The 17,034-nt window shown below is 43.0% G+C and overlaps 1 protein-coding gene across 6 annotated transcripts in view; it reads left to right on the top strand.

The window, feature by feature from the left end:
- Window positions 1-17,034, top strand: part of STARD13 (StAR-related lipid transfer (START) domain containing 13) — a 583,251-nt gene that overhangs the window by 541,694 nt on the left and 24,523 nt on the right. For all 6 annotated transcript variants that reach the window (XM_011997821.1, XM_011997820.1, XM_011997818.1 and 3 more), the window contains 3 exons: window positions 8,320-9,680; window positions 11,120-11,293; window positions 12,426-12,585. In XM_011997821.1, the coding sequence (XP_011853211.1) occupies window positions 8,320-9,680; window positions 11,120-11,293; window positions 12,426-12,585 (1,695 nt within the window). The remainder of the gene's footprint in view (window positions 1-8,319; window positions 9,681-11,119; window positions 11,294-12,425; window positions 12,586-17,034) is intronic.

Below are 17,034 nucleotides of genomic sequence, written 5' to 3'. Positions count from 1 at the left end.
CTTTTTTCTGGAATGTCTGGTTGGCATCTGTCTCTGAGGAATATATAATTTCACTGAAGAATGTTCTCATTTTTAGAAAAAAACAAAAGCCAAACAGCGGAGACTCATCTAAATTAAAAACACCAAGGCACACACAAAGTAGCTTTTCTCAGGAAAATGTTTCTTCCCCATTATTACCTACAAAATTCGCGCTTGCTCCATGATGACATTGAAATCCCCTGATTAAAGTGTTTATGTGATTCGGCTTCTATTCAAAGTAAAAGCCAGAGACTGAAGACTCCAATTAGGCTGTTTATTAAATGAGGAAAGAGAAGGACACGTATCCACATGGGACTCTTACCTTTCCTCTTACCTAGGAATATGTCTCAAGAGAGAAAGAGCAGGTTCCAGAGAAGGTTCTGGTTGAAGTTATAGTTTTAATAAGGCTCTCTGAAGTCATGACCAAAGGTGGAAAGCAACACAGAAACCATGACTAATTGCCACCTTGCAGCCAGCACCTCTTGGCCTGGATGCCATCGCCATTTCAGAGGCACTGCAGCTGTTGACAAGGGGCCCGGCCCCCACCCCCATATTTCCCGCTCCCTTGCACACCCCTGCATCTCCTACCAAATGAGACACCTCCTGGCAACTCCAAAGAGTAGTCAGATGAGAGAAAGTCCATCATTCACTTGGCTGGAGAGTATTAACAGCCTTGAATTGCAGATAATTCCATGCGAATGTCCTAAAACTGTAGGGTCTTTGAGTTGGAAGGATCTTTGGTCTTATTTTCTAACCTCCCACTTACTCACTGCGATTTGCTTCTTAGAGCATCCCTCTCCCTCACAATTTGCTGAGCCACTGTTTATTATAAGCTTCTCAACATGATGAGCTCTTCACATGGCAAGGCAATTTATTTTATTCTACAGACTAGAAAGGCCTTCCATATGATAAGCTGGGAGCTGATTCCTTCTAAACTGGCCCATCTGATCCTAGCCTTTTTCCCTGGTGAAGCACAGATATGGATTTCCTCATTCACTCAGTAGCCCTTTAGCTCTGACCTCCAGAACAGAAATCAGCACACTGCTGCTCCTGCTTTCATAAATAAAGTTTTATTGGATCAATAGCTATGCCCATCATTTCACAACAATGGCAGAGCTGAGTAAGTGAGAGAGAGAGACCTTATGGCCCATACGTATACCTAAAATATTTATGATATGGCTCTATGCAGAAAATGTTTTCAGACCCTTGCTCAATCTAGAACAGTTTCTCAACTGTCAGTGGTCAATGACTGGTTTTCTTATTTTATTTTTTCCAGTCTGCCACAGACCAAGATACTTTTGTAAAATTCAATACAAATGAATTATTAGAAATATTAGTTTTAACAAATTATAGAAAATACAGTCTTAATGTTTTATTGTTAGGCTCAACTGATACAAAGGTGCATACCGATAAATATAATCATAACAAATATAACAAGAAATAATGATGCAGGATTTTTCTCAGCCCCACTTCGCCAGCCGGAAACTTCTGTGCCTGGCAGGGGCCTCTACTTCTTTGTTCCTGTCACCCCGCTCTGTGGCCTGTGGCTCCCTGCCTGACCCAGCCCTGCCGCTGCTTCTTGGCACCAGCGACAGGAAGGCTACAGCTTACAGCCACTTTCGACCCCACTTTCAGTGGTCTCAGCTTCTTGTCCCACATCAAAGAAGAATGAGGTTATGCTGACAATTAAAGAGTGAGGAGGGTGGAAAAGAATTGTATTGAGCGACACAGCAGCTCTCAGTGGAGAGGGGATGCAAGAGTGGTCCCAAAGTCAGGTGGTTTTCTCCCCTAGTGTGGCTGGGTCTGGGCTTTTATAGGCTCAGAATGGGGGAGTGCCTGCTGATTGGTTTGTGAGTATGCAAAAAAGCTAAAAGAAAGACACCAATCAAAGGTGGGCATGACAGTGTAAAAAACCAATTCGGGAAAGGTAGGTATATGTAAAATAGATGAAGGGTGAGGATCAATCAGAGGAAAGCATGCCAAATGGGAAGAAAGGTTCTCAATCCAGTCTGTGGATTTGTAGCTTGGCTTTCAGCCTTCAAACTGTCTTTGACTTGAGGTCAAAGATGGGGTTTCACCAGGAAGCTGCCCCTATTTGCCTAGGCATTTGACTGCCTCCTGCTGCTATCAATAGAAAAGAATTACAAAAACTGTTCAGATTTTTATTGAAAGTGTGCGTATATGTGATTAATACAAAGAATCACAATTGTGCTTATACCATTTTTGTTGTTCATCTGTCATAACTGAACAAAAAGTTTACTTTAAAACAGAAATCCCTCAAATTAAACGCCTGTATGCACACTTTGAAGAAACACTTTGACTGCAAATGTATAAGATATATATAATTTTTTTTTGAGATAGAGTCTCACTCCGTCACCCAGGCTAGAGTGCAGTGGCGTGAACTCAGCTCACTGCAACCTCTGCCTCCGGGGTTCAAGTGATCTCCTGCCTCAGCCTCCCTAGTAGCTGTTACTACAGGTATGCACCACCACACCAGGCTAATTTCTGTATTTTTAGTAGTGACAGGTTTCACCATGTTGGTCAGGCTGGTCTCAAACTCCTGATCTCAGGTGATCCGCTCACCTCGGCCTTCCAAAGTGCTGGGATTACAGGCGTGAGCCACCGTGCCTGGCCATAAAATTTTTAATATGACAGCAAGTTTCTTCTTTGTTGTCTAAGTTAAGTGGGATTGATAACAATGCTACTCATGGGTAATAATGTATATCTAAAATTCTTTTGTTTGGGTACCAGTCATCCTAGGGAAACCAGTGAAGAAAGGTTTTTTTAAGGCAAGATAAACGTTTAGGGTATTCCTTTTCACTTACAACTTTAGGGTATTCTATTCACCTTTCATTCAAAATGATGTAAGTGATGCTATATTTCCAAAATTCATCTTCAGTTCTTCATCTCTAGCCAATTCTTATGAAGTTATAAATGTAAATTACCTGTGAAACAATGGATTCTGTATATTATACACTGTGGGTTTTGGTAAGCACACTAACCTTGAATTGGCACTGTAAATCAGATCGACCACACACCAGTAGCATGCAGCTGTCACTCATAGGACTCACCGTTTGAATTTTACTACACCCAAACTGGTCTCTACCCTGTTTACTAAGACAAATCCACTGATTGTTAGCTCAGATAGCACAGACTGTTCAAATAGTGGCAAATGGTTTTAATGCTTACTCTAAATTTCTGTGTCTACCTCATTAAAGACCACGTTTGGGGACCGGCAGCCCCCTGACCACACTCTGAGTAGCACTGTCTAGAGTTCCTCATTTCTAAATCAAGCTATTAGTTCTTTCAATTGTCCAACCCAGGAGATTGTGGTTCTTAGATCCTTGGCCATTCTGATTAGTCTTCTCTAGAAACGTACCCCTTAAAATGTGGGGTGCTTAAAAAGAACCCATTGTTCCTGATATATGTGACCAGTGCAGAATGCAGTGGGTACTTACCTTTTGAATCTTGGGATCTGTGCTCTGGTCATGCATCCTAGGGTTGGTGTCTTTGTTCAGTAGCCATATTACATGGTTAAGTCACATTAAGTTTACATCTGCCAGAGCTCTCAAGTCTTTAATAACAGGAAGGGCTGTTGAACTATGTTCTTTTTATCCTGCACATCCTGTAGTTGATTTTTGAAGTTAGAGTCATTTTATTTGACTTTTATGAAATTATATCTTATTAACAGGTCATCCTTCACTTATTAAGCTCTATACACTTCTCAATATTGCTATTCTCTAACAATAATAACTAATTTCATCTATCACTTTAGGGTTTATATGGTGTTTTCACATATAGTCCCATTTGGTTCTGTTGACAAATCATGCTAGACGTGCATTATTATTGTTTTCATTTTATAACAGAAAACTGAGTCTCAAAGAACCCTTAGCAAATAGCCTTATACCATCTTTACAGTTTAACAACATGACTTCCGGCCCATTCAAGTTACTCTTAAAATGGTCATAACCTTGAGACATGCTTCCTTCAGTTATTTACAGTCTTTTAGTCACACGCTGTGGAGGAGTTACTCAACCAGTTACTAACAAAACTCTCTGTAGCAAGCTCGTCCAACCCATGGCTCGTGGGCTATTTGCGGCCCAGGACGGCTTTGGATGTGCCCCAACACAAATTCATAAACTTTCTTAAAACATTATGAGGGAGTTTTTTTTGCCATTTTTTTAAGCTCATCAGCTATCATTAGTGTTAGTGTGTTTTATGTGTGGCCCAAGACAATTCTTCTTCCAATATGGCCCAAGGAAGCCAAAAGATCGGACACCCCTGTGTAGCATCTAGCTAGTGAGCCATATTGTCCACAACATGAGAACCTTTTTGTAGTTGTCTTGCTGAAATTCTGATGTTCCGTGTCCCTGGTACGTCCATGGTTTCTGAGACAGGAGAATTAAGTTAGTTTGATGTATCCTTTTCTTTACAAACACATCTGACTCCTAGAGATTTCTATTTTGTGTTTCTAAATAATCACAAGCTATTCATTGTTAACCTCAAAAAAATTATCGAACAGATGAAATCTGATAATCTCTTTTAAACCATCAGTACACTTCCATAAATACCACTGGAGAGTCTGAAATGTGCCTGATGCTCTGCTGGGCCCTGAGTGTGTAAAAAAAACCATAAACTCTACTGCAGTGTGTGTTTTTCATACTGCAGATCATGGCCCCTTGGGAGGTTGTCAAGTGAATTTGGTGGATCACAAACAACATTTAAAAAAATAAAACAGACTAAACTAGACTAAGAAGTATCAGAATACAAACAAACAAGGATAATTACTTAAGTATAACTTTTTTTGTGCTTTAATATAGTCTGTGTGCGTGCCCTGAGTTGTGATGGAAAATATATTTTTTGTTGTGTGTCACTATCAAATAGTTTGAAATATCCATCATTAGTGGAAGACACAGACACAGCCATTTCAATACCCTTGGGGACATACCATGGTCATTGTGGGCACAGGGTGCCGAAGAAGAATGGTCGTTTTTTTCTTTGTTGCATTTTGTTTTCTATTGCTTTTGTTTTTGTTTGTTTGCTTTGGTTCAAACAACCTGAATGCTGCAAAATTTCCCTGAGCTGTTTTGCCTTTTTCCCAGGAGTTTACCACTTTTTCACATGGCTTAGTTGGGCTGTAAATATTTTCCTTTTGGCCAAAGTGAGTATAATAAGCTTTTAGAGACCAGCAAACAGGGCCAGGCTTACCCTTCCCAGGCCACAGTGCCCAGCTTGGCATGTGTTCTTAACCTAAATAAAGGAGTCCCTATCCAACTAGTATGTGGTGTGCTGGCATCATAACCAGATTTGAGAGAGGTAGTTGGGGCCAACACTAAATGTTGTAGTTACTGTTTTAAAATATCTATATTTTCTTTAAAGTCATATCCTTTTTTTTTTTTTTTTTTTTTTTGAGATGGAGTTTTGCTAAAAGGGCTTTTTCACAGTCCTTATTTAATATCAACTTCTCACTAGCTTCCTAAAATGCAGTACAAAAATCCAGTAAGTTCAACATTCAGCCTATCATGGTACCTTGTGTATAAATGACCCTCATATGTCAGTTTTTATTATATCAATCACAGGAATAGAGGGAGTAGAAAGTACTAGTAGGAAAATATATTTTGAGTCATCCTTCTGGAATCTTGCCCTTTTTCCACTTGTACAATTACAACTTTCTCAACTCTTTCATCAGAGCTTTATACAAGTTTTTAAAACTCAAAGCTAATTTTTCACTGTGATCTCAATGCTGTAGAATTCTTTTCTGTTTCTTTTTGTTTCCTTTTCTTAAGAGACAGAGTCTTGATATGTTGCCCAGGCTGGACTCAAACTCCTGGACTCAAAAGACCCTTCCATCTCAGACTCCCAAGTAGCTGAGATTGCAGGCGTGAGCCACTGTATTAGTCCATTTTTCACACTGCTGATGAAGACATACCTGAGACTGGGCAATTTATAAGTAAAAAGAGGTTTAATGGACTCACAGGTTCATACAGGCAGGCCTCACAATCATGGTGGAAGGTGAACGGTACATCTTACATGGCAGCAGACAAGAGAGAATGAGAGCTGAGCAAAAGGGGTTTCCCCTTATAAAACCATCAGATCTCATGAAACTTATTCACTACCACAAGAGCAGTATGGGGGAAACCACCCCCACGATTCAATTATCTCCCACCAAGTCCCTCCCACAACACAGCAACACATGGGAATCATGGGAGCTACAACTCAAGATTAGATTTTGGTGGGAACACTACCAAACCATATCAGCCACCGCACCTGACTTCTAAGCCATAGAATTTTTTTCTGTACCTTGGCTTTGTACTTGCTTTCACTTTAAACTTGAATATTCAAGTTTGCCATTTAGTCAAACCTACACAGAAACTACATTTTGAAGGAATAAACAAAAACAGGAAGATCCCCACAATGATTAACTGTGCATCTGCTTAGGTTTTCTTAAAAACAACACACTGCAAGGTTAAAGGGAGTTAAGGTGGACGCCAGATACGTAAAAAGATTGACAAGCAATTGAACTAACATTGAAAGATACAAATAAGCAAATACCTCTCAGTGAGGGACTGCTGAATGCACTACCTTCCTTAATCCCTTCAGCAAACCTATGAGGCAAGACCCACTTCAATCTCATATTATAAGCGGCAGAAACTTACTTTAAGTGAATACCTCTCAGTGAGGGACTGCTGAATGCACTACCTTCTTTAATCCCTTCAGCAATCTTCAGCAAACCTATGAGGCAAGACCCACTTCAATCTCATAAGTAGCAGAAACTTACTTTAGAGAGGGTAAGTAGCTTGTGGACAGTCACCTAGCTCTGACACTTGGAACCAGGTCTTAAAACTGAACACCCAAGTAGAATAAAATAAATTTAATTCAGTTCACAAAAAAATAAGCAATTATTATGTCCTTGGCATTGGAGGGGCTATACATATGAATAAATATGTTTATATGACTAATGAAACAGAGAAACACAGGTCCTGCTTTTTTTTTTTTTTTTTTTTTGAGATAGGGTCTCACTTTGTTGCTGATGCTGTGGTGCAGTGGTGCCATCACGGCTCGCTGCAGCGGGCCTGGCTCTTGATGACTTTACCTGTAACAACTGAGAGTGGAGGCTCTCAAGCAGAAGGCTTCTAAGCTTAAAAAAAAAAAATCGTATGATTCAATTTGGACTACACTGTGGAAAGCTATTTAGATGGGAAAGATGCTGGAGACCGGGCTTCTCCCACATTTTTACTGTAACAGATCCAGAGAGAGGTGGCAAAGGCCTACGCTGAGAGAATGAGAGTGAAATTACGCATGAGGGAACAAATTTGAAAATCAGTTCAGAATTAGGTCTTGGTGATGTGCTTGGTGAGGATGAAGCAGGATCCGATGATTCAGTTTATTTCAAAAGGAAGTGGTAAGCCTGAGTTCAAGGTCTGTGCTGGGCCCAAGGCTATGCAGAGCTAAACTAGGCCATCTCTGGCCTCAGGGAATGCAGATGCTCCTCTCTCAGGGACTACAAATTCAGGCTGAAACCAGACACCTAGAGTCAATGTGTGAGGCACAGAGTGTAAGACGGTGCCAAGCCGCGGGGACCCATTGCAGCCACACCACAGAGGTGTGCGTCCTGCCCACGGCATTCTGACTCGGAGTTGCTTCAACAGAAAAAGACTGCTCACGCAGAGTAGCCGGATTGGATCACAAATAGTGATCTCCAGAATGGCTCCCTCATCCCTACTTAAAGAAATTCAGTGGGTCATTTTGCTGTTACCTTATCCAGGGAATACACGATAAGAATCAAGTGCAGAGGACTAAAATAAGGCGTGTTAGCTTTGAGATATACTGACGTTGAGATTCAGAAGAGGCAAGCTGGAAATACGGTCCCTGGGGCTCAGTGAAGAGGTTTCTGAAAAGAAGTAAGTGCCTTTTATGGCAGAGTTGAGTTCCTTTGTGAAAAAGACTGCAGGTGCTTTATATTTAGACTGTCTAGTCTGATGTAATTATACCCTCTTTATAATCAGTCAGGGAAAACTTCTTAGAGAGGAAGGAAGGAAGCATTCAAAACCTCTTTGAAAATGGGAAGGAAGAAAGCTTGGCAAGTTGAGAAGAATCCTCTGGCCACTGGGAGGAAGGGTATGTACAAGACAGTGCAAGTGGTGGAAGGACAGCTTCGAGGTGCCCAAGAAGCTCACACCTGTGCATGGGAGTACAGAGGGAAGGGAGGTGGAGGACCGCACAGGGCTGCCCTCAGCGCACCCAGAGTTCCTGCCTCAGCCACACTGTCTGCTAATGAGCATTTTCCTTGGTGTTCTGCAGGGTGACGACTCCGATGAGGAAGATCTTTGTATCAGCAACAAATGGACTTTCCAAAGAACCAGTCGCAGGTGGTCTCGTGTGGACGACCTCTACACGCTGCTCCCTCGAGGAGACAGAAGTGGGTCACCGGGAGGCACGGGGATGAGGAACACGACCAGCAGTGAGAGCGTCCTCACAGACCTGAGTGAGCCTGAGGTCTGTTCTATTCACAGCGAAAGCAGCGGAGGCAGCGACAGCCGCAGCCAGCCGGGCCAGTGCTGTGCAGACAGCCCGGTCATGCTGGATGCCCCACTGGTCAGCAGCAGCCTCCCGCAGTCCCCCAGAGACGTCCTCAACTACCCCTTCCACCCCAAGAATGAGAAGCCCACCAGGGCTAGGGCCAAATCATTTTTGAAACGCATGGAAACACTCCGAGGGAAGGGAGCCCACGGGAGGCACAAGGGGTCAGGGCGGACAGGTGGCCTGGTGATCAGCGGGCCCATGTTGCAGCAGGAGCCAGAGTCCTTTAAGGCCATGCAGTGCATCCAAATACCAAATGGAGATCTCCAGAATTCGCCGCCACCTGCCTGCAGAAGAGGGCTCCCATGCTCCGGCAAGTCGAGTGGCGAGAGCAGCCCATCAGAGCACAGCAGCAGCGGCGTCAGCACACCCTGCCTGAAGGAACGCAAGTGCCACGAGGCCAACAAGCGTGGGGGCATGTACTTAGAGGACCTGGATGTGCTGGCAGGGACAGCACTGCAGGATGCAGGGGACCAAAGCCGTATGCATGAGTTTCACTCCCAAGAGAATTTGGTGGTGCATATTCCCAAGGATCACAAACCAGGAACATTCCCCAAGGCACTTTCTATTGAAAGCCTTTCTCCCACAGATAGTAGCAATGGGGTTAACTGGAGGACCGGTAGCATCTCCCTGGGCAGAGAGCAGGTCCCTGGTGCCCGGGAGCCCCGGCTCATGGCGTCCTGCCACAGAGCCAGCCGAGTCAGTATCTATGACAATGTCCCTGGCTCTCATCTGTATGCCAGCACAGGAGATCTTTTGGACTTGGAGAAAGATGACCTTTTCCCTCACTTGGATGACATTCTGCAGCATGTCAATGGGCTCCAGGAGGTAGTGGATGACTGGTCCAAAGATGTCTTACCTGAACTGCAAACTCATGATACGTTGGTTGGGGAGCCTGGCTTATCCCCCTTTCCGTCTCCTAATCAGATCACCTTAGATTTTGAAGGTAACTCTGGCTCAGAAGGTCGGACGACACCCAGTGATGTGGAAAGAGATGTAACATCTCTTAATGAATCTGAGCCTCCCGGGGTCAGAGACAGGAGGGATTCTGGTGTAGGGGCCTCTCTGACCAGACCAAACAGGTAGGTGGCATGCATTTGTGAAATGATTTTTTGTCCATTTCATAGTAATTGTGTTCTGTTTATTTCTTTAACAAATGTATGCAGAGTACTTACTAAATGCCTGACTATGTTCTAAGTGATGTATGTGATTAGGAATTCTTTGAACAGAAGTATGACTTCTGCACAGGTGTCATGGTGATTGAATCCGTGTTAACTCATATTTATTTGTGTTTATCTTTTATTTTGATCTTAGTTTTATCCAAAAATATTTTGAGCTTCTTACATGCAAAGCATTATACCGGGCACCACATGCAGGGAATCCTGGATAACCAAGACCTAGTTCCTAGGCACCGACTCTTCCCCTGACCTTCCTGTGATGCATTCATCAAAATGTCTCTTCCCCAAATTTTACACTTTTTTTGCTCCTATAAGAAATTTCTGAGGTCTAAGATGTGTACTCTGTAAGTCTGTTTTTGCTTGAAAGTGCCAATTACAAAGTACGTAAAAGCTGACTTACAAAGACCATTTCAGAAGCACCCTAGAAAAATGGCCCTGGGAGGTCCAAACTGGTAGAAATAAGAGCTTTGTGTGTGCTGCTGGGTTTCTGGTTGAGACAGGGGTGTATCTTGGGACTCAGTGATGTGTCACCATCTGTACCTCTCATCTTCAGGCTCCATCTCAATACTGAGCAAGAGTTAGAGTGTAGACACATGGAAGACAATGAGAACATTTTCTGCAGCCCTAGACATTCGACAGCTCTGTCTCTTTCTCTCGCTCCGTCTCTCTCTCTCTCTCTCTCTCTCTCTGTTTCTTGCTCCCTGTCTATATCTCTCTCTCTATTTCTCTTTTTGTCTATATCACTCTACCTGTCTGTCCTCTGTCTATATTGCACCGTCTGTCTTCCCTCTCTCTGTCTCTCTGTCTCTTGCTCTCTCTCTCTGTCTATATCTTTCTATCTCTGTCTGTCTCTTGTCCTCTGCCTCTGTCTCTCTCTATTTTTCTGTCTCATCTCTCCATCTCTCCATCTATGTCTGTCTCTGTCTTTTCTCTCTCTCTGTCTGCTGTCTCTGCTTCTGTCTGTATCTCCCTGTCTCCATCTCTTTCCTCTCTTTCTGTTTCTCTTTCTCTTTCACACACACACACACACACACACTCACACACACACTGTCTCAGCTGCTCTCAACGTGAACAAATTTGGAATAAAAAACCTAGTATTTCCTCTATCACTTGTTTAAACCCCCTAATAAAACAGATAATAGGACTTTTTCCAGACTTATCCGAATTGGACAAATCATGTCCTGTGTTTGTTCTGCACACTTGTGTCTTCTGTTCCATTTGCATTGCGATTCTCTTCGCTCGGACGCTATCTTGATTAGCTTCATGTACATTGGTGATGTCCCGTGTTTCCCGCTACCAAGTCCACTTTGTGACTGGCTTCTGTGATGGTCTCTCTGGTAAAGGCGACTCCGATGGAACAGTTTCCAGCTGTCTCACCAGCCCCGGCCAGCCCCAGCATCGCCCCACATCAGCAGCCAGACGGCCAGCCAGCTGAGCCTGCTCCAGCGCTTCTCGCTGCTTCGCCTCACGGCCATCATGGAGAAGCACTCCATGTCCAACAAGCACGGCTGGACATGGTGCGTAGCACGTTCACCTAGGAGGGGATCCTTGGCTCCAGAGCTAAGTGGGTGATTGCAAAAGCTTCCACGTTTACTTTGTGAATTCTGAAGAACCCATTCATTGCCTTCACTGATGATCTCCTGGACGTAAGGCATGAGCTCTGCCGTAGCCTCCATGTGACAGAGCCCACAGGAAACGTTGCTCTATTTGTAGCTCTCAGTTGGTTTCCAGGGAAGGCAGTCAGGCTCCAAGAAAGGAAAAAAAGACAAGTAAAGGGTGATTAATTGTGAACAGAGGAAATAAAAATAAACTTGCCATAAAATAATCCTGGCAGTTTGCACAGAAACAGCTGTCACTTGTACCTTCTGGCCTGATGCAAAGCTTACCACTTAGAGCCTTGATTCATTCAAAGAGCATTTAATTCTTCAAATACATTTCTGCTTTTATTTCATTGGCAAATAAAAACAAGAATATGCAGTAAACCTTGTAATAAGGAATTGACAGAAGCATATGTTAGAACTTGAATGTGGGCCTATTATAGATGATTTGGTGGATTTGAAAAAATACAAAATGTATCAGTAATTGTTCTATGTTTTATAATATGCATATTAAAAAAATCAATGGTGTGTTTATAAAATATTTTAGAAGGTTATAAATTCATGGCCAAATCAATATATGCTTGTGTATTAAAATGTCCTTTAAAAACTGCAGCTGGCTCTAGAAAAGTAAGGATAGAGCCAAGAAATATTGTTCTTCTTTTCTCCCTTTTCCTCCAGCCCCAGCCATATTTCTTCTTCCTCTTGTAATTTTTAAATTTGTTTTGTTTTGTTGGGGACTTTTAAGTGTTCAGCACTTGAGAGATGAGTCTATCACAATTAAATTGGAAAGTTGTCCACTTGACCTGAAAACAGAGCTACAAATACATTCTGGTAACGTGACTCATGCTGTTTAGTAGTTAGAGATAGCATGCAGGCAAGGGCCACACAGAGCACGGCTGTGTCCTGTGATTAATGCAGAGAGAATGCTGAATTCGCCCGGCGTCTGTTGGGTATTCCAACAAAAGCTTGGCTTCCCTCATGCCTGCTTCCAGAGCCTCTCCCCACAGTGTGCCCCAGGAGGCTTGCATGACCTGGTTTCTGTAAATTCTAGGTCAGTTCCAAAGTTCATGAAGAGGATGAAAGTTCCCGACTACAAAGACAAGGCTGTGTTTGGCGTTCCTCTCATAGTCCACGTCCAAAGAACGGGACAGCCCCTGCCTCAAAGTATTCAGCAAGCACTGAGATATCTACGCAACAACTGCCTCGATCAGGTAGGGCTGTAACCCCCCTGCTCCTGCCCCACCACCCCCAACCATGGGATTAGATTGATGGGATGTCAGACTGAGTCAGATCTGCCCAGTATCAGGCAAGACATGCCTCTCCAAAAATAAAAGGCATTGTGACCTTTATGTGGTAATATTGAATTTGAACAAGCCACATCCTATTTGAGGATGTTTCCTCATTGGCAACTTAAATGATGACCTGGAGTGACTGCGGAAAGTTGATGTTAATAGTTTGTTCCTGTGATGTCTAATTTGCAGTCCTTAAAAACTGGAGTTAAGCTATGTACTGCATTTCCTTTGTAACTATTATTTCAGTGCCAACATTGATTTCACAGTGTCCTTTTATCCCTGTTATATTATTTTTGAAAAAGAATTAGGTTTTTCATGCCTCCTTGTATTAATTCTTCTTTTTTTTCCTTTGAAGCAGCATCATGACCAGGAAAACTTAAAGACAGATTTATTTACATATTTTTAAAATGTGCAAGTAAAATATGAACAAAAGTATCAACTAAGTCAAATATCCCCTCATTTTATAGAGTTAATTCAAAGCTCAAGCTAAACAAAATATTCAAAGATCATTTTCTGCCTCCGGGACTACTGGGGCCCACCATAATGGTGGACTGTGATTAAATCCAGAGTGCAGTCCGTCCTGTAGTTTACAAAACAAGCCTTTGCTTCTCCAAATTAACACCCATTAGCTTCTTAGACATTCTGTCCAAAATAAAAGTTATGTTCTTAACTGGTAAATTGCAACCCTGAGTAGTGGGTATATTTTCAGGCAGCTATTCTGTAATAGTCTCTGTTCATCATACTTTTTGATGCCATGCAGAGAATCTGTACCAACCTAAGATGATTGTACTTTTTACTGATTTACCCTGGACCTTGGGCTCAGTGGGCAGGAATGAGCTCAGCTACATGAACTCAAAGATCCTGGCTAGTGATGCTTGTAGAGGCTCCAATACTGAGACCACACTTAGAATCAGGCCGGTCTCGTGGTAAACCAGAAATCAATTTTCACTACAGAAAAATAGAATTAACTTCTTCATTTGAAGTTGTCTTTGACTGAACTGAATGTGTGATGCTCTTTGTCCCCCCTCACTTTTCATGTAGAAAATCTGCACATAATATTTTTCCGTATTTGGATGTCGTCGTGGAGGGTGGGATGGCTGCTGTTATTGTTGCGATGATGGCCGTTTAGTTTTGAGAAATGGCCTTAATAGCTTGCCTCTTATTCCCCAGCAATAAGGGTGACAAGGTCCTTTGCTAGGGTCCTCTTCTTTGGCAGATGCCCCAACATGAATTGACTTGTGAATCACGTCCCAATAGAGTCAGCCAATTAATCTGGTCACTTAAGCATACATTTTAATTTATTTTTAATCTTAGAGGTTTTACTAAGAATACACATTATCACAGTTAATGTCCTAAAGGTGTTTTACTGAGAGAAGTTTTTAAAGAGGTGGGCTCTGGTGAATATTTGGGAAAGCCCACTCTGGTCTCTATTCCAATGCTAAAAGCATTGCAACCTTGTCATTTGGCATAGAACTTTGTGGCCTCAATTGTACATTTGTTGTTGGTTTGTGGGTATAGACCCAAGATGGTATTTTGTTAAGACACATGTTTTTCCAAGCATCTCACTTTCTGTAAGGGTATGTATCGAACTCACCTCCCTCTTGGTGCTCTTAGAGACTGTGGCTTTACCCTTTTCCAAGCACAGAGAATATTTTGCTCCAAGAGCATGGCCAGCTAATGCTTATCAACAAAAGCTCCGTTAAGAGAAAACAGTGTTCAGGAATGCCCAAAGGAAGTGCAGCCTATCTGTGTCACTAGTTCAATAAAAATAACCTCTCTTGAGTGCCTGGCATGTTTCAAGCAATTTTATTATGTGTTCTGCATTAATTGCCTCATTTAGTCCCACATCCACCCTTGAATGGTGTTATCCCGGGTTCATTATGGTGGAACCAACACTTGCTTGCAAGTCTGACTCCAGAGTGCAAGTTCCTAAGCACTGCACTCTGCGGCTGCTTATTATAATGGCTTTTCCCCCGTGGACTTCGGGGTGATGCCATCTCTAGCATTGAGGAGTGACCCTGTACAACTCATTGATGAATGAATTCACTGTCAAGATTTTGTAGTCGATGTTGGTCGTTAAGTCACGTAATGTGCTTTCTGTGAGAAGGGGAGAAAACACTTTTTCCTCTGGTGCGGCATCTGAAAGCACTGTGTTTCCTTTGGACAACTGGCCTGTTTTTAATACTGTGGACACCAAGCTCATTCATTTGGGTGTGTTTTCCTCACTGTATTGGCTGCTAGAAAGCCTGGAGCCAAATATGTGTTCTGTCTGTAGTAAAATCTATGTAATTTTTGGCATTAATTTTATGCAGCAGTCTTATTCCTAGTTTCATCCACCCTTTTCTATCTTTATTTTCCTTTTGCTGTAATTTTCTTATGTTTTATCTTTAATTTAATTGTATCTTATTATATTTTATAGATTACTGTAAGCCCCCTTAAATTTTTTCTTGAACAAGAGTGGCTATAAAGAAATGAAATGTAATTCCACTATTCCATTCAGCGCTGAGTCTTTAGTGTAGGCAATAAACCATTCCTGCCCCCTGTAGCTTCTGAATAATGTGTAGTGCCAGTGTCGCTGCTGTTAGTGGGGCCAGTCTCTCTTTGGAAGCAAAAGTCTTATCAGTAGAGAGAAAGACACAGGGCACCAAAACCTCTTCCACCCCTGTGTCCATCTCAGGTCCATGTTTTAAGTCTGGGAGAATGCCAAGAAGAAAAACAGGGTGCCGGCAAAACCTTGGAGGAAGAAGGCTCGTTTCAAGACATGGATAGTGAGTCAAAATGTAATTAAAATGAATAGAGCCATGCATCTCTTGCGTCAGTCACATGGGAGAATCCGTAGGACATTGAAGGGACTTTCACCACAACCAGTCAGCACCTGATAACGCGCCCAGTCCTGGCAGGGCTTCCAGCCGCGGCATGTCCCTCCCTTTCCTTGTCATGTGGTGTGGGAAGCACGCAGAGACCACCTCTCTGGCTCCAGTGAAAAAGGAAGGTGGTAATAGGAAGGAAAAGGGGAGAAATAGAGAAACTAAGGAATCAAAACCTGGCTGTTCCGGAGATTTCAGAGCAAGCAGGAGCTAATAAAAGCGAATCAATCAGAAAAGCGAGGGGAAAGAGTGAAAAGGAAGGAGAGCGACACCGAACAAAATGTTCTTGCTTTGCCAACAGCACCTCCGCAGAATTGAAAAGATTCCAGTCTGCCCAAGACCTGGAGAACCCAGCCTCAAAGCTGCAGAAGATGGGAACATCCACAAATATCCCCCTTGTACGCCACGTTTTAATAGGAAGCACCACCCCATACTCTCCCGGGGCATTGCCCTGAGTCTCAGGGAGAAGGCTCCCTGCAGCGCGTTGGCCGCTTCTCCCCGTGCTAAGCACTCTCCTCGCATATAAGCACTGATTGCAGGTGACCCTGCCCCACAGAGCCTGAAACATTGCCAGCCCTTCGCTTTCCACACTCCCGCGTGCACAGCAGTTCCTACATGATGCAACAGAGTGTTCATGTTTGCCCTTGCAGCTGGCTGTGGGTGAGATGAGGAAGTTTAGCCTTCAATTATGAACCATTTGTATTCAGACATAGTCATGTGTGAGAGGAGCCTTGCTTTGTTGTCTGAGCTTTTATTTCTGCCCTAAATCAACTGTGCACAGGATAGGTTATACCTATTCCTGATGAATACGAAGTCACTGCAGTGAGAGGCTGAACCTGCAATGCTCAAAATAAGAATCTGCCGCATACTCTTCTTATGAATCTTTCTCTTTCTGAAGAAAACCAACCTTCCTCCATTAGCGGAGCACATTTCTAAAGAAGAGGAAATGGAAGTCCTGATAAACATCATTAAGTCCCGAAAAAGATTAGCATAAACAGGATGCCAAGTGGGAGATTTAATATTATTCAGATGGAATTTGAATTCTAATGCACCACTCATGCTCAGCCTCTCCTCCTAATAGAGCAGTAAGTTTTAAAAGCCTAATCATGCTGGGAAGACTTGGTACTCAGTACAAGTGTCCCTGGCCCCACTGCCTGTTTGTCACTTTGCCTGTTGCCTGCCTCAGATAAAGTAAGCAGTGCTCTGGGGCTATCCAGTGAAATTACCCTTGAGTCCTCACTTTTTTTTTTTTTTTTTTTTTCTCTTTTGAGATGGAGTCTCGCTCTGGCACCCAGGCTGGAGTGCAGTAGCACAATCTCAGCTCACTGCAACTCCACCTTCCGGGTTCAAGTGATTCTCCTGCCTCAGCCTCCCTAGTAGCTGGGATTTACAGGCACGCACCACCATACCCAACTAATTTTTGTATTTTTAATAGAGATAGGGTTTGACCATGTTGGCCAGGCTGGTCTCGAACTCCTGACCTCAGGTGATCCACATGCCT

The sequence above is a fragment of the Mandrillus leucophaeus genome, unplaced genomic scaffold (genome assembly GCF_000951045.1).
Source record: "Mandrillus leucophaeus isolate KB7577 unplaced genomic scaffold, Mleu.le_1.0 Scaffold549, whole genome shotgun sequence".
In the NCBI taxonomy this organism is placed as follows: Eukaryota; Metazoa; Chordata; class Mammalia; order Primates; family Cercopithecidae; genus Mandrillus; species Mandrillus leucophaeus.
The sequence above is the reverse complement of the archived record's forward strand: the minus strand, read 5'-3'. Positions and strand labels throughout refer to the sequence as shown.